Here is a 22025-nt window from a genome sequence, read left to right on the forward strand (position 1 = left end):
TCAAGGTCCCAGGCCTGATATATGATCGGCTATGTCCTTCACTAGCTTACTGGCCCTTGTGTCCTTGTTACATTTACCTGGTGTTGGGAACTCAAGCAATAGTCCCACACCCAGGCCTAGTCCAGTACTCATAATTCCACTGCTCCCAGTCGTTTTGCCGATACTCAGCTGCTGTCCCCCTGATTGTTCAGCAGTTTTTGAAGGCTGGATCATTATCTTTAAAGGGACGTGGACCACGATACCGGTCAGTGAATTTCCCAAGCGCCACTGATTTGCGCCGGGTGTCGGCTGCAATTTGTCAAGACAGGGTTCCCTTCATATTTTCAGCCCGCCTTCCAGACCCCCGCTGTCTCTCCTAAATTCAACTCCCTGGCTCCAGCAGAAATCCCTGTCAAAACCACCATAATTAGTTACAAATTGAATGTGTTAGCAAATGTACAAATGTCACCCCAAACGGCTTTAAACTGTAGTTTTTACTCCCAACCTGATGTATCATTTCCTGATAGTTCCACTTGCTAACAGTTAACTTAGTGACTGAGGTTATTCTTTCCATTATTTTTTCAGTGGATGCATTTCCAAATTTTGCTTTGAAATAATTGAGTTCCGTGCTTCCTGTAACAGGTGAGGGACTCTCTCAGTCAATCCAACATTTAACTTTCATTACAAGAGAAAAGTGTTGCAGATGTTGCAAACTGAAAGAAAAAAACAGAAAATGATGAAATTATTCAGCAGGTCCGCAGCATCTGTGAAGAGAGAAAGAGAGTTAATGTTTCAGGTTGGTGACTCATCGTCAGATATGGAAGTGCTCCGAAATTGAACAGTTTGTAAACCAGGCAGGGAAAGGAGGAAAGGGAAGGGTTATGATCAATATTGAGTTTAACAATTTCAATATCATCCTTTTGTCGTTTAATCTCTCCTGACTTCACAAACCGGTCTGTTTGTTCTTTCAGATCCAATCATTTCAGCACATCACTGGATACAGGAACAGATTTGTAAATCTCAATAAGTCCTCAATCAAACTGGCAACTTTGCTCCTAACCTAATGTATATTTTTTTCTGTTTGTATCCGTTCTTCACAGTTAACTTGCTGACGATTTGGATTCTGTCTCGGGGAAAGTGCGGTCTCTCCAAATGTGTCACTCGCTACCTGGTGGCCATGTCAGCGGCAGATCTACTGGTCATTATCCTCGACCTGATATTGAGGCACATTCCCATTGTTTATAAGGAACAGTTTCAGTTCCTGCAGTCCATTCCCGTGTGTAATATCCACGCTGTCCTGCTTTATGCAGCCACCGACTGTTCTGTCTGGTTCACCGTCACTTTCACCTTTGATCGATTTGTGGCCATTTGTTACCAGAAACTGAAAAGTAAATACTGCAGCGAGAAAACGGCGGCTGTGGTTCTGGTAACAGTGACGATGCTGAGCTGTTTAAAGAACATCACCTGGTATTTTATGTTAACTGGTCAGTATTGGATGTGGAACGAGCCCTGGTTTTGTTCTGTAACAGCCAATGTTCGTTATTCTGTGGTCTGGGCAACAGTCGAGTTTCTCCATCAAATTCTAACTCCGATTCTTCTATTTGTGGTGATTCTGCTTCTCAATGCTCTCACAGTCAGACACATTTTACTGAGCAGCAGAGGACGCAAGAGATTTCGGGCTCACAGCAATGGGGCGAGTCGCAGAGACCCAGAAATGGAGAGCCGAAGAAAGTCCATCATTTTACTGTTAGTGATCTCGGCCAATTTCATCCTGCTATGGGCAGTGTTAATGGTATATTCGATTTGGGTCCGATTGTATGACTTAGGCGATCGATCTGTTTATTTGCATGCTTATCTGAACGAAGTGGGCTTCATGCTGCAGCTCCTGAGTTGCTGCACAAATACTGCAATTTACGCCGTTACCCAGACTCAGTTTAGAGAGCAGTTGAAGACTGTCCTGAAATATCTCTTTACTCCAGTTGTTAAATTCACTTAATGATGGCAGCAACTGAACAACTGACTAGTTCCAGTAGTTTGGGGGCGGGCTTCCCGCTTTGGGGACCGAGTGGGGCGGGGCCTTTATGGTGACAGAATGTGGCGGGGCCTGTTTCCCATGGTGATGGAATGCTGGGGGAGAGATTTGTTCCCAATGCTGGCGGGGCGGGGGGGAGGGGGCGTGTGGTGGGGACAAGGGTACGGCACCTGTTCTCCATGGTGACAGCAGTGTGGTTGCTGGGCCTGTTCCCCAGGATGCGAGGAGTGGAAGCGGGGCCTGATGCCCGTGGTGCGAGGCGTAGTGGTGTGGCCTTCTCACGTGGTGACGCAGGTGTGGGGTGCGGGACCTGCTCCCATGGTACCGAGCTAGGGTGGGGGCGGGGCCTGTTCCAATGTAGACAGGGACTGTATCGGGGCCTGTTCCCTTTGCTGACTGGGAGTGTGTGTGCAGCCTGTTCTCCATGGTGATGGGAGTGTGAGGCTGAGACAGAATTCTGCATAAACATTTACAATCTTTAGAATCCATTTATCATTCTTTATAACCATTATAATCAGTTAAAAACGTTTACAATCTTTTATAATGCTTCATAATTCTTTCTCATCTATTATGACCCTATATAACATTTATACTTCTTTATCATGTCTTATAATCATTTTGACCCTTTGTAATTCTTTGACACAAATCATAATACTTTACTGTGCTTATTGCCCTTCATAATCATGCTTTACCAAACATTATCATGTTTTGTCACTCTTTACAAAACACTTTGCATCTTTATAACCCTTTATAATGCTTCATAAAACTATCAGATAAATGATAGAGCTGCATGTCACTTAAAATGGTCACATTTCATATCATCTATAAAGATCGCACTGCATATCACCTAAAGTGGCTGCACTGCATATTTTATTTTAAATGGCCTCAGAGTATATCACTTAAAATAGTCGCACTGCATGTAACTTTAAATGGCTGCAGTGCATATAAAATAAAATATGTGCAGAGCATAGCACATGAAATGGATACATTGCATATCACTGAAAAAGTTTGCACTGCATGTCACTTAATATGGTCGCACTTCATATTACTTAATATGGCCACAGTGCATGTCAGTTAAAATTTCTGCAGTGCATGTCACTTCAGATGGTCACACAACATATCCAACATATCATATAAAACAGACAAAGTTCATTTCACTTAACATGTTGTCCTGCGTGCCAGTTAGAATGGCCGCAGTGCATGTGACTAAAATGGCCGCACTGAATAGCACTTCAAATGGTATGACTGCATATCACACACAATGGTTATACTGCATGTCACTTGAAATTACCCCACTGCATATCAGAAATATGTCGACAGTGCATGTCTCTTAAAATGTTCACACTGCAAATAACTTAAACAGGTCACATTGCATATCACCTAGTATCGCTACACTGTGTGCCACTCAAAATAGTTGCATGGCATATTACTTAAAATGGTCATACTGTATATCACTTAATACGGCGACAGTGCATGTCAGCTAAAATTTCTGCAATGCATCTCACTTAAAATGGACACACAGCATATCACATTAAACGGGCAAAGTGCTTGTCAATTAAAATTTCTTCTGCACATTGCACATAAAATTATAGCAATGCATGTCACTTAAAAGGGCCACTGTACATGCCACTTAAAATGGCCACAGTGCATGTCACTGAAAATTGTCGCACTGCATGACAGTTAAAATGACCACAGAGCATGTCACGTCAAATTGCCCTGGTGCCTGTCATTTGAAATTCTCTCCCTGCACATCATGTAAAATGGCCGCACAGCAGATCACATAGAATGGCCACACTTCAAATAATAGCTTAGCACATCATCTAAAATTGTCACACTGCATGTCACCTAAAGTGGTCGCACTGCATATCAATTAAAATGGTCGCATTGCATATCGCTTAAAGTGGCCACAGTGCATGTTTCTTTAAGTGGCGACAAAGCATAGCAGATAAAATGGCCCCTCTGCACATCATTTACAATGGTCGCACTGCATGTCACTTAAAATGACTGCAGTACAAATAACATCAAATGGCTGCATAGCATATCACTTAAACGCTGCACTGCATATCACTTAAAGTGGTTGCATTGCACACCATTTAACATTGTCACACTGTATATCAGTTAAAATGGTCGCAATACATGGCACTTAAAGTAACTGCAGGGCATGTCACTTAAGATGTTCACACTGCACATCCCTAAAAATGACCACCATACATATCACTGAAAATTGTCGCATTGCATATTAATTATATCTTTTGCAGTGCATGTCACTGAAAATAATCGCGTTGCACATCTTTTAAAATTTTTGCACTGAAAGTCACCTCAAAGGGTTGCACTGCTCATCACTTAATATGGCCACAGTGCATGTCACCTGAAATTTCCACAGTACCTGTCACTTAAAATGTTCGCCCTGCATATCACGTAAAACAGACAATGTGCATGTTACTTAAAATTTCTTCAGTACGTTTCACTTAAAATGGTAACGCTGCATCTAAATAAAATGGCCTCACAGCATATCTTTTAAAATGGCCAGAATACTTGCCAATTAAAATCGTCTCACAATATGTCAGATAAAATGGCTGCAGTACATATCACTTACAATGGTTGCACTGCATGTCACTTAAAGTGGCTATATTGCATGTCACTTAATGTTCACACTGCATATCACCTAAATGGCCACACAACGTTTCACTTAATATGGCCGAACTGCATGTCTGCTAAATTGATCACGATGCATATCACTTCAAATGGTCGCATTGCATATCCGGTAACATGGCTGCAGTTGCATTTCCCTTAAAATGGTCGTAGTGTACAGCACTTTAAGTGGCTGCAGTGCATGGCACTTAGAATGTACGTATTGCATAACGCATTAGATGGCTTCGCTGAATATCACTTAAAATGGCCACATTGCATGCCATTTAAAGAAGGATCCGGTAGCCCCTGTATCCCTAACTACGGACTTAATTGCCTCACTCAAGGGTATAGGGTCACTTTTCGTTTGGACACAAAATCCTGGTAACTCTCAGGGATTTTGCTAAATTTTCCCACATTCTCAACGTTATGTTTACTGGTCCTTACTGCAGCAGTTAAACCCACAGCTTGGTCTGCTGTGCTTGCTATCAGGGCCCCTTTTCCTGCACTGGTCTGGTGGACCCTGACTGATCCAAGAGTTTTCCCTGCAACTTCCAACAGTAAGCTCGAAGTTGGCCTGCCTTGTTGCAATGGAAAAACGCAGGTTTTCGGTAGTCACTCCTCTTCTCAGCACCTTACTTTTTGGCCTGCGGAGGGCCCCGTGGTTTTCCAACTTTCCCATCTGGCCCATGGATCCTCGTATCAACCTCCCACATTTTATCTTTTTCTGTCATGTGGAGGTGATTAGGGCAGGATTTCCCTTGGGACAAGGGCTTGTGAATAAGATGATAATCATCAGTCAGGAGTGCTGCTTGCCTGGGTCTTGTAACCTTTAGTTCCCCCACGTGGCTTTTTATGGAAAGCAGAAGAGAGCCTCTCTGAGATTTCATCGGTGGAACCTATTTTAATCTCCTGCATCCATCAGCAAAATGCGAGTTGTTTAGTCCTTTCAAATCCAATGTAAGTTTGTTCTGTTTGCTTTAACGGAGTTCAGAATTGTTGGTGGTGCGCCTGAAGTACTCAGGATAACATTTTTGGTCATCTCATAGTCTCGTCACACAATAAGGAATAAATATCATGGGCTTCTCCTGTCTATTTGCTTTGCAGTAGCAGAGTCCATCCCTGTGTTGGACAGTTCAACTGTTCTGCAAACTTTTCAGAAGAGAAGAAAAATGCTTCCTCATCCCCATTGTATGTTGGTATGACTTGGGAGAACTTTAAGGGCTCAGCACCCGGCCCGTCGCTAATGTTGGCTTGACTGGGTAAACTGGGTTTTCCCCGAGTTAGTTCGAGCTGAATTAGCTCCCTTTGGAAAGCTCTTCATTTTTGCCTTTGCTGAAAATCTCTTCCCTCCTGTTCTTTCTGGAACTACCTCCCTCTCCTCATTGTCCTTCTGGAATTCTTTCTCTCATTACTTAGCTTTTATTTTTTGAATTCCAGTTCTTATCTCCGCTGTTCCAACTGTATCTTAGCGAATGTTATGCTGTCAGTTTCAGATTCTCTGCCTGTCTAAGGTTCTTCAGTGTCAATTTTCAGGTTGGTCACAAATTTTAGGATTTCGGGTTTCCTAGTTTATCTCCACGTGTCCAGCAAGATTCCTTAGCTGTTCAATTGTTAGGGATTTTAAACTTTCCCAAGTTACTTCACTCTCTTCAAGGAAGTTACTGGCCTCGAATGTGGAAATTTGAGTACTCTAGCACTGAAAACCACAAGAAAAACGATATTGAAATTTTAAATTATTGCTCGAGATCAAGCTGATTTCCTGCTTCCAATGTCTCGTCTGCCTTTAGAATTGATCCCAGATGTAAGCCTTTAAATTTCTGCTGCGGTCAGGTGGGAAGGGGTCGAAGGTCTCCCCTCTTAACCCTCTCCTTGTTGGAGTACAGCTTGGTTTATTTAATTTTTGAAGTGGATGTATTTGCCAATTTGGTGGGTACTGAATTATTTGTGTGCTGTGATCACAAAGGGAACCAATCGGACAGGTTCCTTGAGTTAACAAAACAAGTGGTTAGCTTTATTGTATTTAAACCGATCTAAGGAAAAAAAAGTAAACTATACTCCATCTTTCACAACCAATGAAACATCCGAAATTCGCACACACAAATAGGTTGCAGAGTGGAGAATGGACGAGTGGTCGATTTGGAGTCCATATAAAAAATGTGGTACACAGTCTTTGGAGTTTGGAGAGAGAGAGAGAGTGAGAGAAGGTTCAGAACACTTGGATGGGAGGAGAGTGTGTACTTGCAACAGAACAGTCACACAGTGATTCAGGCATGATGGCAAGCAATGTATATTTTCTTGTCAACGAGAATAGGCTGTTCTTTTAAACCTCCTGGGTTTTGCTGGACAGGCAGGCATTTTGTCTGGCGGTTCTTTTAAATCTCCCGGGTTTTGCTGGACAGGCAGGCATTATGTCTCCAAATCACAGGCCTTTGAATGTTGGATACAGTGTTGCAATGTAGGTTGCGATCTTAAGCTGCCAGCAACGTTATCCTATCTGTTCTTTCTTTTGATTTCTCGAATAAAACATATAAATTCAGTTCTCTAACCGCTGAATGCAAAGAATATCATACAATATTGAAGGTGGGTGTGACACTGGGGATAGAAATAAGTCTTTGCAACGTTTGCTCCTCCATATCATTCTGTTTGGAATCCCTCATTCCTGGTCAAATTCTAGTAAAACTGTAAATGTTAGAATTGTAACTGTCTGTTATTTAATCCCGCCCCTCTCTGTTCCATCTCAGTCCTTTCTTCTTGTTCTTCATCCCCCTTCTCCTCTTTCAGTTGCTCAAAGGCAGTTACATTTTTAACTTTTGCCAGTTCAGATGAAGATTCACAGACCTGAAACGTAACTGTGTTTCTCCGGACACAGATGCTGCCGGAACTGCTGAGTAATTTTGTCATTTTCTGTTCTCATCCCTCTGTTATGGAATTCCCTCCCTAAACACTAAATAGAGTAAGTTGCACAGAGTCCAGTTTTAGGGAGTGCTGCTTATCCAAAGTACCAAATAGAGTTAAGTTAATGAGTGCGTGGATTTAAAGAGATCCAAGAGTTGATGGCTTTCAAAAATGTAGTTATTTTTTGCATTTAACACTTCACATGATTTTAATATAAACTTGTAGTTTCTTCCATAGTTTATTTATTTCAAGATACAGCACTGAAACAAGCCCTTCATCCCACCGTGTCTGTGCCAACCAACAACCATCCTTTTATACTGACCCTACTGTAATCCCATACTCCCTACTTACACTCGGAGCAATTTACAATGGTCAATTTAGCTATCACCTGCAAGTCTTTGGCTGTGGGAGGAAACTGGAGCAACCATGTAAAACCCACGCGGTCACAGGGAAAACTTGCAAACTCTGCATAGGCAGTACCCAGAATTGAACCCGTGTCCCTGGAGCTGTGAGTCTGCGGTACTCGCCGCTGTGCAGCTGTTTGTGACAGTTGAATAATTAATTGATGCTGATGGCAGAGGAGGGTCAGTGTCAGCTTGGATTTTAAAAAATGGCAGAATGACAGAAAACAGTAAGTTGTGGTAAATAGTTGTTTATCAGACTGGAGGAAGGTATTCCACAAATCTCAGTGCTTGGGACCATTTTTTTCTGATATGTATAAATGGTTTGGAAATTATAAAACAAAGTAAAATTTCAAAATATTTCCTAACTTAGAGGCGGACCAGACAGTGAGGAGGATACCAATCGATGCAACAGGAATTAGATGGACCAGCAGAATAGGCAGACAAGAAACAGATAGAATTCAATGCAAACAAGTATGAGGTGATGCATTTTGTCAGAAGTGATAGGGAGAGGTAGTATGTACTTAATAGCACAGTTAGAAAGTGTGTGCAGGGACAGAGGGATATGGGGTACATGTGCATTGATCCTTGAAGGTTGCAGGATATATTGAGAGAGTCGGTAGTAAATCAGAAGGGATCTTGAACTTCACAAGTAGGTGTAGTGAGCACAGAAGAAGTTTAAGTTATGCTGAACTTTTATAAATCTCCAGCTGGGCCTCGATTGGAACTTTGTGCCCAGTTGTGTTCAACACACTTTAGAAAGTATGTGACGATCAGTCACAGGGTGAAGAGGAGATTTACAAGAAGATATTAACTGCAAGGTGAGTCTGGAAAAACCGGGATTGTTTTCCTTAGTTTTTTTTTAAGTTTTAGAGTTACAGCACTGAAACAGGCCCTTCGGCCCACCGAGTCTGTGCCAACCATCAACCACCCATTTATATACCAATCCTGCACTAATTCCATATTCCTATCACATCCGCACCTCTCCCTATCCTTCCCTACCACGTACCTATACTAGGGACAATTTGTAATGGCCAACTTACCTATCAACCCGCAAATCTTTGGCATGTGGGAGGAAACCGGAGCACCCGGAGGAAACCCACGCAGACACAGGGAGAACTTGCAAACTCTACACAGGTAATACCCAGAATTGAACCCGGGTCGCTGGAGCTGTGAGGCTGCGGTGCTAACCACTGCGCCACTGTGCCGCTCTTTGGAGCAAAGGAGATTGAGGGGAGATTTGATTGAGGTATACAAGATGATGACATGTTTGGATAAGGTAGGCTGGAAAAGATGGCCATTAGCTAATGGCACAGGACTAGAGGTAAGATATTGGGCAAGAGATACAGGGGGATGTGAGGAACAACTCTTTTTTTAAACAGCAAGAGCTAATGGCCTGAAATCACTGCCTACAAGGGTGGTGGAAGCAAAGATGGTGAATGATTTCAAAAGGATATTGGATGAACACTTGAGGGAAATAAACTTGCAGGAATACGAAACAGAGCTGGAGAATGTGACTGACTGGATTTATCTGCAAAGAGCTAGGATGGACTCGATGGGCCGAATGGTCTCATTCTGTGCCGAAATGGCTCTGACTCTACGACTCTCTGGCAGGGCAATATTATTAACACTGCTTTCCTATACTGAGAAAGTTCATAATGGTCTGGACAGGATCACCCTGTTGAACTCCGTCATGTCAGTGAAATGTTTGATGCCCTGGAACGTGGTTAACAAATTTCCTTCACAAACAGAGTAAATCAGTTCAGCCCCACACCCAATTCGGGAGTCATTCACAACGGGGAGTATTTCTCCTGGTTTTCTCTCCATAGACAGCAACCAAGCTTGTCTCTGTGTCCCCCACCGATATGTGGAAAGTCTTGTCATAGTTCGGTGAGAGAAGACACGTTGCCCGGGCGACAGCGTTCTTCAGTTGTGTTACTGATTCCGTGCCGTCTTCAGTTGAATCTGGTTAAACCTGGTTATCATCACCATTAGGTAGTTCATAAAGAGGAGCCGCAGCCTCTGCAAGTCGAGAGGTGAGATTCTGCTGATACCCCACCAGCCTGAGGATAGCTCACAGGGCAGTCTTTGAGATGGACAGGGGTAGACACTGGATGAGGGTCCATTGATAACCCACCAGCCTGAGGATAGGACACAGGGCAGTCTTTGAGATGGACAGGGGTAGACACTGGATTGTCTCGACATGATGTTGCTCTGGGCTGATGCTGGGTGAACCAATCTGGGCACCTAGAAAGGTGATACGATCTTGCACCAGCTGGGCCTTAGGTTGGATGGTCTTTTAGTCCAGCTCCCAAAGTAGCTGCAGTAGTTCCTGTAAAAGGGTTAACTGTGTGGACACGGTATGTGGTGATGAGGAGGAGATCATTGACATATTCCTGCAAGCAAGAAGGCTGTAAAAAGCTCATAACGACCCGGCATTACGTTGGTAGATAATTGTGGGGTCATTGTGGAATCCTAGTGGCAGATATGTCCAGGGGTAACTCAGGTCCTCATACGTGAACGTGAATTTAAATTGTTTATCCAGTTTACCTGGGATTTACCAATAAAGTGGAGGCAGTGGTGTAGTGGTACTGTCACTGGACGAGTTACCCAGATGCCGATTGCTCTGGTGACGTAGTTTCGAATCCCATCACGGCAGAAGGTGGAATTTAAATTCAACTTTCACAATCTGGAATTGTACAAAAACTGGTCGAATGATGGCCATAAAAACATTGTCGATCGTTGTAAAAGCACATTTTCTTCATTAATGACCTTCAGGGAAGGAAATCTACTGTCCTTCCTTGGTCTGGCCTACATATGACTTCAGGCACACAGCAATGTGGTTGATTCCAAAATGATCTCTGAAATGGCCTTGCAAGCCACTTAGATGTATCTAACCGCTACAATGTCAATAAGGAATGAAACTAGACAGACAAGTCGGCATCGGCACACACAGCCCTATCGAACCTGCAAGATCATCCTTAATAACATTGGGGGGCTTGTGCCAAAGTTGGGCCAGTTATCCCACAGACAAGTGAAGCAGCCGACTGACATAGTCATACTCACCAAATCATACCTTACAGACAATGTCCCAAACACCAGCAGGACAGACTCACCAGAGGTGGCGGCACAGTGGGATATATTCAGGAGGAAGTGGCCCTGCGAGTACGCAGCTTATATTCCGGACCCCATGAAGTCTCATGGCATCAGGGCAACCATGGTCTATGAAACATCCCGCAAATTACTACATACTGCCCCCCTCCTCAGCTGATTAATCATTACTCCTCCATGTTGAAAACCACTTGGAGGAAGCACTGAGCGTGGCAAGGGCGCAGAATATTCTCTGGATATGAAACTTTAATGTTCATCTGGTGGAGTGGAAGGTGAGGTGTGCTTCTGGGCCCTCCTCACCGAAAGGTGTCAGTGATGGGATCAAAGTACTTTTGACATGAAGGTAGCCATAGCCATCTTCAAGAGCAACGGCAGCAGGGTGCCTCACCACAGGTTTAACAATCTAACAAGATATGCGATGAGCTTTCTGCAGAAACCCAGACCGTTCTGGGAGAGTAAGCCATCTGTCCCCTAGAGTGGTAGGTTGGGGCCTACATGAGTAATCTCACCCCTATTTCTAGTGGGAGGCTGTCTTGTTGGCCCCGACTTTTCAGCTGAATATCTTGGGGATCAAGGAGCTTGTGCCAGACCACTTCCCCCACCTAAGCGCTCGCCTGGGTAGTGTGCTGCTCCACTTTGCCAACGAGTACGCACCCAGGCCCAGCGTGTTGCAAGCTCGCTTTTTTGAAGACGTTTCCATTTTCTTGAACTCTGTCAATATCAGTAAGTGCATCATCCTCAGGGGCTATGCTGTCTGCACCCTCGAGGTGCGCGATCGCTCCAGTCCCCAGCGCAGCCAAGCACCAGTGGCGAAGTTGAGGGAACTGATCAGCTCCCTCAACTTGGTGGACGTCTGGTGGAATCTTCATCCCGACTCCTGCGCCTTCATATGGAGCTCTGGAGGAGTAGGGCCGTAATCGACAGCCTCCACACTTCACAGGCATACATCACCTGTGTCTCGGTGGCCTCCATGTGGCTGGTGCCGTGCTTGGACCACCACCTGGTGTGGGCACAGTTCACTCCGCTTTGCACGCGGCTGGGTCTGCTTGCTGGCACTTTAACAACTGGATGCTGGAGTACGAACGATTCTGCTACTTGTTCCATCGATGCGAGACCGACTGGAGTAGAAAGCAGGGATGGCTACCCCTCCTTGAAGATATGGTGGGATGTGAGCAATACCCACATCCGTGTCTCCTGTCAGGAGTACGCGAAGGGGTCGATCGAAAGGTGGGAAGCAGCATTCGGGTGCCTAGAGAGGGAGGTGGTTGACGTGGTGTCCCATCTCAGTCAGGTCGACGCAGATCCAGCCCTGTGGCAGGCAGAAAAAGAGAAGAGCGCGCTGTGGGACCTGTGGCTCATAGTCCAGAGGCCCGTATATCAGGTCGCAGATCCAGATGCTGGAAGATTTGGAACGCGCCTCACCCTTCTTCTGCTCCAGGTACAAATGGCGGATGCTGGCCGACAACGGATCCTCTATCACAGCGCCAGAGGGAATGGGTCATCTGGTCCATACCTATTACAGTGCATGTTCTCTCCGGATCTATGTAAAGTTTTATGGAGGACATATCGAAGGTCAGCCCAGAGGATTGGCGGCTCACTCTCCTTGGCAGAGATAACCAGCGGCCTTTACCATCTGCCAAGGGGAAAATTCCCGGGGCTGGACGGGCTGAACATGGAGTTCCTCAGAGCGTTCTGGGACATCCTGCAGGATAATAACGCGCGGGTCCTGGGGGAGAGCCTGGAAACCGAGGAGGTGCCCCTCTCCTGCCGTAGGGTGGACATCGTCCTGCTGCTGAAGAGGGGCTATCTCTGCTTGCTTGAAAACTGCGTCCCGTCTTCCTCCTCAGCACGGATTATAAGATCTTTGCCCGGCCTTTGTCTACTCGCCTGGCCTCCATGCAGGCCCACATGATCCATCCCGACCAGTCATTCATGGTCCTGGGTCAGTCCATCCAGTACAACATTCACCTGGTCCTGGAACTGATCAATCTTTCCCAGATGACGGTTTTGTTGGTCACCTTTCCTTCCCTCGATCAGGAAAACGCTTTCGATAGGGTGGATCACAAATATCTTTTTGGGACACTTCCAGCATTCAGACTCGGTCCTCATTTTGTGGCCCAGGTCCACAGCATGTCTCTTTGATTACATGACCTTGAAGCCCCCCTTCTCTTTGGGAGAGGAGTAGGGCAGGGAAGCCCCATGTATGTCCAATTATAGATCATCTGCGTGGAGCTATTCCTGTGCCTGCTTTGCAGGAAGTTAGCGGGTTTGGCTCTGCGTGGGCCGTGCATGTGTGCCATCCTCTCAGCTTACGCCGCTGATGTGCTTCTCATGGTCAACGATCCCATTGACTTGTGGAAAATGCGCGAGTGCCAGCAGACCTTTTCTGCGGCGTCCTCCACCAGGATCAATTGGGAACAATCTCCCAGCCTCCTGGTGGGTAAGTGGCAAGTGCATTCCCTGCTGGAGGAGTTACCATCTTTTGCGTGGAGCACCACGCACCTCCTCTATCTGGGAGTCCATCTTAACCCCGCTGAGGAAGCCTGACCGGCAAAATGGCAGGAGTGGAGGAGAAAGTCACCACCCCGCTAGGGCGTTGGACAGGACTGCTTCAAGTGCTTTCCTGCAGGGCGAGCGCTGGTCATAAACCCAACCGGTGGCCTTGATGCTCTGGCACCGGATGGTCACTTTGACCCTGCTCCCTGCATATGCCACTGAAACCCAGAAGAAGCTCGTCGATTTCTTCTGGGCAAGAGGAAACCCTGGGTCTCTGCCATGGTTCTGAGTCTCTCAATTGAGGAGGGCGGTCAATGGCTAGTGTGCATCTGCACCCAGGCTGCAACTCTCTGCCTTCGGACCCTGCAGAGAAACCTGGGTCATAGGTCGAGCGTCCTCTCAGATTGTGAGTGCTGGCGATGTATTTTTTTGCGACAGGGAGACGACCTTCAAGATGATACTCAGCTCGTGGCGAAGAATGTTAGTCACGCCTATCTGAGGGAATTTCCTGTCTTTTATTGGGATCTATTCAGAGACTGGAACATGTTCTCCTGTAGTCATAGACATCATAGAATTATAGAAATCTTAAGGCACAGAAAGAGGCCACTTGTCTCATCATGTCTGTGTCGGCCAAAAATGATCAACCTATTTCTGGAGAAGCGAGATCTCTGTAAGATGGACGGATTTCACCTGAACCAGAACGGTACCAACATCCTTGCTGAGAGGTTTGCTGGTGCTGTTGGGTTGGGGGTTAAACTAATTTGGCAGGGGGATGGGATACAAAGTGGAAGAACAGTAAGGGCTGATGTACATTCAAGTATCGAAGAGATGCGAAGTCAATATGGAGGGCAGAGTGAATGTCGACCTGTTACGGCTCAAGCAAATAATGCAAGACCCTATTGCATCTATTTTAATGCAAGGAGTCTTACTAGTAAGGCAGATGAATTGAGGGCGCTGATTAACACATGGGATTATGATATTATTGCTATCACTGAGACATAGTTGAGAGAACGGCAGCTTAATATCCCAGGGTATAGAATCTTCAGACGTGATAGGGGAGAGCGTAAAAAAAAGGATGTGACATTGCACTGTTGATTAATGAGTCAATTACTGCAGTAAGGAGGGATGATATTTTAGAAGGTTCCTCCAATGAGGCCATATGGGTAGAACTTAAAAAGGGGGGGGGCAATCACTTGGCTGGGCGTGTGCAACTGGCCTCCAAACAGACAGGGAGAGATAGAGGAACAGATATGTATGCAAATCTCAGAGAGCTTTAAAATTAATAGGGTAATACTAGTAGGGGATTTCAACTTCCCCTATAGTAGAAGGGGTAGTATTTATGCAAAAAAACTTAAAGGGGGATGAATTATTCATGTGCATTCAGTAGAGCTTTTTGAGACTGCACATGGAGTGTCCTGCAAGAGGAGGAGCGGTACTGGACTTAATCCTGGAGGATGCAGCTCGAAAAGTGGTAGAAGTGGCAGTGGGAGAGCATTCCGGTGATAGTGACCCCAACTCCGGACGATTTAAGGTATTTTTAGAAAAGGACATAGAGCGACCGGAAACAAAAGTACAGAATTGGGGAATGTAGATTTCAATATGATGAAGCAGGATCTGGCCAAAGTGGACTGGGAGCAGGTTGTTATATGAAAGTGTACATCGGTCCAGTGGGAGTCATTCAGAAAGGAAATATTGAGGCTTCAGGTCCAACATGTTCCCGTTAAGGTGAAGGGTAGGACGAACATATCCAGGGAACCCTGGATTTCCAGGGATGTAAACGATTGGATAAAAAAGAGGCTTATGGCAGATTCTGAGTGCTGAAGGCAGCAGATCCCTTGGAGGAGCAGAGAAAGGGTGGGGGAGTACATTAAAAAGTCATTAGGAGAGCGAAGCGGGTGTATGAAAAATCACTGGCAAACAAGATAAAGGAAAATTCCAAGGCGTTTTATAAGCATGTTAAGGGAAAGAGGATATTCTCACTTGCACGTAGCACTTGGAATAATCAGGGGATGAATACTTCCGAGGTCCTACTTGCTAATTTATTACCTCACTCCCTACATTTTGACTGCAAGACCACATCCCTTTTTCTACCAATGTCGTTGGTTCAGATGTGGACCACGACTGCTGCCTGTTCGCCCTCCCCCTTCAGAATGTTCTGCAACCGCTCAATGACACCCTTGACCCTGGCACCATGGAGGCAACACACCATCCTGGATTCATGCCTGCAGCCACAGAAACGACCATATGTACCGCTGACGATTGGATCACATATCATTATGGCTCTTGCAGTCTTTCCTGTAACAGCCTGTGCAGCTGAGCCACCGGTGGTGCCATTGACTTGGATACACGCCCCAGATGAAGCATCACTGTCCTCAGTATTCAGAACAACATACCTGTTAAAGAGTGTATTCACTCAGGGCTTTCCTGCAATGCCTGACAGATTCTTTTTGATTGCCTGGTGCTCATCCATTCCCTCATTCCCTGCATACTCTTAAGTTGTGAGTGACCACATCTATAAACGTGCTTTTCACGTATCTCTCATCCCACCAATGCACCACAGCGTCGCCAGCTGCCGCTCAAGTTCAAAAACCCGGAGCTCAAGCTGCCACAATTGACAACACTTCCAGCACATATGGTTCACCAGGATACGGGAAGCATCCTGGAGTTGCCATACAACACAAGAGGTGAACTCTCGAGGTTGAAGCATCACATCCATTCTTTATTTATTAGTTGGTTGATAAAAACTAACCAACACAAACCATAGATTTATTAATACAAACTTACTAGTTCCAATGAATGCTGTTAAAAATCAGCAAGGTTCACCATTTAAAATAAACCTTACTCTGAAATGCTCACCAGCTCGTTATTTGTCCCTTATTGTTAATATTTAATTTGTTCTCTTTTTTTTAGTCTGCCAGTTATTGTGACGCGACAATGCAGCTTTGCACACGCACCCTAAGTGTCGTGCACGAACCCAGGTGTCAACTGATACTCTCTGACAGTACTTTCTCACCAACCAATCAACTTGCAGCTTTCCTGTGATGTCACTGTTAACTTTGTACCGAGCTCCAGTGTGCCTGGACTTCTCTCCACTTTGGTCTCATTGTTTCCAGCTCTCTGGGCTGAATTGCACCAACCCCTTGACGGCCTAGGTCACAGCGCGGGTGCCGGTAAAATTCGGGAGGAGAGGCCCGCTTCGACGTGCGACTTCAGGAAGGGGCAGCCGCATATTATCGGTGGCAAGGGGATCTCAGTGCGGCCCTCGCTCGCTGGGCGGTGGCACCCCAATTAACATACTGTAAACGGTACTAAACTGTACACTCTGTGTTTGTTTGTTTTTGTAACAGAGCAATGGTACTCGAGTCACCCTGTGTGTTGGGGGAGAACCAGAATGGGTAGGAAAATTAAGGTTATATAGATTAAATACAAGAAATGCTGGAAATACTCAGCAGATCTGACAGCAACTGTGGGAAAAGAAGCAGAGTTAACCTTTCAGGTTAGTGACCTTTCATCAGAACTGGTTCTTATTTTTATTTTGGATTTCCAGCATCTGCAGTATTTTGATTTTATTAAGGCGATTTGGACCGTGGAGGAAATCGATTCAGCTCGTAGGATATTGTTGTGGTCTTGCTGCGCCACTCTGAGTGTTGGCCAAGATGGGCAATGCCGTGGCACGTCACACAGTTAATCTATAAAAGCAACTGATGTACCAGTCACCTCAAATCCCTGCCCTGTTAAGACCCTTCAAATACATGAAGGGTTCAAACGTATTTATCACATGGAAATAGTTATGGCTCATCCTACATTGTGTGATTCTCTGCTCCACTGGATCTGTATGTGCCAGAGGCAATATCAACAGGCAGGTGTGATCCATGTCGAGGGCCCCGATCGTGAGTAACATTCGCCAAGGAGAGCGTCCCGTTACGATTGCAATGCATCCTACAGGACCCAACTGACATGCCATCGGATCTCAGAGCACCAGGGTCACAGGTAACTGTGCATGTAGAGCGGGTGGTGACACATCTCTGTGCCCTGCTCAAAGATGACCTGGGCTTCGATGGACATACTATGCCTTTGTTCCTCACAGTGGCAGCGATTCTCAACTTGACGCCTGTGCAGCTTTTCAGGGGCCCACCAGAGACAGTTGTGAAGTCACATTGCAAGCAACGAAGTGCTGCATCAGGGAGGTCACCAATGCCCTGCACCAGAGGGCCAGTGAATATGTTCGCTTCAGGATGAACTCTCACAGCCATGCCAAGAAGGCCATCAGTTCCTTGCACCATTGCCAGAGATCCATAGGTTTTCCTGTTCATTGACTGCATTCATGTGGCCATCAGGCCTTCCACCAGGCTACCACCTGCAAACGTCACCATGAAAGGAATCCTCTCAATCCAGGTGAAGTTGGTATGTGATCACTACATATGTGTCATGCTAATTTGTGACCGCCTGTCAGGCAGCTGGCATGACACTTGGGGTCTCCGCCAGTCCCAGCTGCCACTGCTGTACACTGAACTGGCCAAAAATGAAGTGTGGCCTGTTGGTGATAAGGGCTATTCTTTGCAAATATGGCTCTGGTCACCAGTGAGCGACCTCACCACCGCTGCAGAGGGGAGCTACATCGCCAGCCACTGAGCTACAAGAGCACATTGAGTTGATTGAGAAGGAAATCGGCATGCTGAAAGAGTGCTTTCAATACCTGTATGGATAGGGTACTACAGGCCGAAAAGGTCAGCTCCTTTCTTTGCTGCTCTGTGCAACTACACATCCAATATAGGCCAGGCCTGGTATGGTGAGGAGAGAGGTCAACAGGATACCTGCTCAGACTATGAGGATTCTGAGGACTTACAACACGAATGAAGCATGGGAGGGCAGATGGTGCGTAGGCTCTACGTGCAAGGCTAAAAGAGAGCTAGGGATGTACGGCAGTGGCTTACCAGACAAAGGCTGTCTACTCCCTAGGGCCCGACATGAGTTCTGCAAGCTGCACATCCCTCTCGCTCACCTGCGGTGCACCAGTACACATCTGCAGCATCCCAGTGTAAACGTTTAGAGGCATCAGGTGACTGAGCCAAAGTCCATGTCACTGCATCCGTAGGGACGCTCATGAGTAATGGCGACATGGCAATGATGTTATTGCATACGTTGGCTCCCCTGATGGCAAATGGTGTCGAGACATGTGACACTGGCGCTACCTGCTGGCGCATATCATTCGTTCAGAGAAAGGGACACACATGTTGGTGAGGAACATTTAGTGTGAGGCATATTTATATTGCTGTGACACCCGTGTATTCCCATTTATGACAGCGTGTTCTCTGTCAGAGAAGAGAGGGAGAGGGAGCCACTTCTTGGTGCAACCTCTGCACTCGCAGCCTGACAGGAGGTAGGTTATTGTTCTGATTCCCCTTTGTATTTGGATGGCTTTGCACCCATACCCACTGCAGACGAAGCCTAGCGGGCTGGGGCTGGCTGGAGGAGTGCTTGTTCATACCTTTCCAGTAGTGGACCCTTTGACGGTGGCTTGCCCCATGGTTATTCACCTCCTCTGCCATCTCCAGCCAGATCGCCTTGCTCAGGAGGGAGGTCCTACTCTTAACATTTCTGGTGTAAATGAACTTCCGCCTTGCCCACACAGGCTGGAGAAGAGTGTGCAGGGAGCCTTCGCTGCACTGGAGGGCCATCCCAGAGCAGCCCTCTGCCATCTTAGGATTTTGGCATGGTCCTCTAAATGCAAAGGTGGCTCCACAGTGTAACTGCTATAACGTCTGGCTGCAAGGCTCATATCGCACATTTTTGTAAACCAATGCAGGCCCAGTGTGGAAATCTGTGCTGTTATAGTTTTTCAACGATTGTACATCGACACATATTCATGAACACTTTGCTTCTGCAGCAGCTGATCATAGTTATTAGGGTAACATTTCTAGTTCTGAATGCCGCTAGAATATGAACATATTTCCCTATTTTACAAATGATATTTAATTGCAGTTACATGCATTTTCACATCACGGTTACCATAGAAATGAAAACTGATTCCAAATGCATATTAGTCTTCTGTTTTCTATACAGTGAGATGAGTAGAAACCCATTGTATGTACATATTCTTCAATTACAGTTTTCTTTCTGTTGTGTAAACTCCTTTTATGGTACATTTAAGTCTCACGTCCTGGAATGTGCAAAATTAAGATTGTTCACCCAGGTGCAGCAGGCCAACAAGAAGCAATATAACACTTAAGTGGAAGAAGAGGATTGACAATTCACAGGACACTGGGAGACAGCTGGGTAAATATGCGGCAACTAATCAGAAAGTGCTGGGGAAATTCAACAGGTTAGGCAGCATCTGTGGAGAGCGAAGCAGAGTTAACTTTCTGGTCTGTGAACTTGGTCAGATTAACTCTGTTTTTCCCTGCACCAATGCTGCCTGACCTGCTGTGCTTCTCCAGCACTTTCTGGTTTGCTGCCCGATTGACAGCAGCCCCACACTTCAATAGAGAGGTAAGTATTTATGTTACAATTGTCAGGAAGCAGGTGTTGGGTCGCTTTAAATAGGACAACAGAACCCGCTGCACAGCTGTCAAAAAGATACTTCTCCACACGAAATACGGGGGCCGTGCTCCGTGCAGTGATGCAAATAGCACCCGCACATAATTTCGCGGGAGATCAGTGGCGGCCGCTCAATGCAAATTTAAAAGCGAATTTCAGCCCACTGTGTCTGGACCTGTGACCGTGTTCAAGAAGGTTCTTTTTCACCTTGGACCCATTAAAAAGCCTGTGAATTGTACAAAGGCAGCCTTTTGAAATCTTTGCTTTGACCTGCCTGGAACAAGAGAGAAAACGCCCAGAAAAGTGTGGCCTCTCTCTGTATAGCAGACTTGCATCTTTTGTAAAGGAATCCTGCATTTGAAAGGTGGCATATTCCTGTTGCCTCCAGTCTATGAATAATTCCTGCCTCCAGTGAGATCCCTGCTGCCTCCTGTATCTCTGATATACTGAAATCTGAAGAATTCTTTGACTGCAAGACTGCTGCTTCAAAACCCAAACAAACCTGTTGTTACACCCCTGATGCATGACCTATGTGTCACCTGCTCCAGTTCAATTACCATGAACATCTACCCATCACAGACCGTTCTTCAATCTCGGCTGGCGAGATTGGTATCTGTCTATTCGACTGTGGGACACTTCGCCATACCACAAACATCCGACCAGCACGTAATAAAAGCAATTAATTTTACTGTTCCTTCTATTCCTTGGAAACAGCTGCAAACCAAAAAATATTTTTCCCGGTTATCCATTATTATTTAATGTGGGTGTGCATGGGTGTTAAGAAAATTAGGGGCATTGTGCATGGATTTATCTCGTGAGAAGTTAAGTTCCATTATTTATTTTCTGATGAACAGTTAATGTTGTTGCTTAAAGAAACCTGCCCCCCCCCCCCCCCAATAGTCAGAGGGTAGTGGAGGATCATATATGTAGGGAAATCACAGATAGTTGTAGGAATTATAGGGTTGTAAGAGTAGGTGATTTTTAACGTCCCTAATATTGACTGAGACTGCCTTAGTGCTAAGGGATCAGATGGGGAAGAATCTGATTAGTGTATCCAGGATAGTTTTCTGAAGCAATATGTGGATGGTCCTACTGGAGAGTGGGCTACACTCGACCTCCTCTGAGGAAATGAGGCTGGGCAGGTGGTTGATGTGTCAGTGGGGAAGCACTTTGGGACCAGTGGCTACAAATCTATTAGTTTCAGGATCGTTATGGAAAAGGATAGGACTGGTCCTCAAGTTGAAGTCCTAAATTCGAGGAAGGCTAATTTCGATGGCATCAGAAAGGAACTCTCAAAAGTTGAATGTGAGAGGCTGTTTACAGGTAAAGGGACGTCTGGCAAGTGGGAGGCTTTTAAAAGTGAGATAGGAAGGGTTCAGGGCCGGCATGTTCCTGTTAGATGGAAGGGCAATGCTGGCAAGTTTATGGAACATTGGTTGACGAGGGTTATCGAGGGTCTGGTCAGGACAAAGAAGGAGACATATGTCGGATATAGGCAGCTGGTATCAAGCGAGTCCTTCGAGTAGTATAGGGGATGTAGGAGTACACTTAACAAGGCAATTAGGAGGACGAAAAGAGGCCATGATATTTCCCTAGCGATAAGATAAAGAAGAATCCAAAAAGATTCTATAAGTATCTTAAGAGTAAAAGGGTAGCTAGGGAGAGAGTAAGTGGTAATCAATTTGTGGAGCCTCGGCAAATGGGCGAGGTCTTAAATGCCTACTTCTCATCTGTATGCAGCATGGAGAAGGTCATGGAAGCTAGAGAGTTCAAGGGACGGAACAGCGGTATACTGGAGCGTATCAACATTACAAAGGAGGAGCTGTTGGAGGTACTAAAGCGCATTAAGGTGGATGAATCCCCAGGGCCTGACCAGGTGTATCCTAGAATGCTATAGAAAGCAAGGGAGGAGATTACTGGCGCCATGGCAGAGATTTCTGTAT

General features: G+C 45.7%; 1 protein-coding gene across 1 annotated transcript; it reads left to right on the forward strand.

The window, feature by feature from the left end:
- Positions 1-1042: 1042 nt before the first annotated feature.
- Positions 1043-1975, forward strand: LOC137381131 (probable G-protein coupled receptor 139). The gene has a single exon (XM_068053519.1). The coding sequence runs from the start codon at positions 1043-1045 to the stop codon at positions 1973-1975; it is 933 nt and encodes a 310-aa protein (XP_067909620.1).
- The last annotated feature ends 20050 nt before the right edge of the window (positions 1976-22025 follow it).

Source organism: Heterodontus francisci, chromosome 21, assembly GCF_036365525.1.
Source record: "Heterodontus francisci isolate sHetFra1 chromosome 21, sHetFra1.hap1, whole genome shotgun sequence".
Classification (NCBI taxonomy): Eukaryota; Metazoa; Chordata; class Chondrichthyes; order Heterodontiformes; family Heterodontidae; genus Heterodontus; species Heterodontus francisci.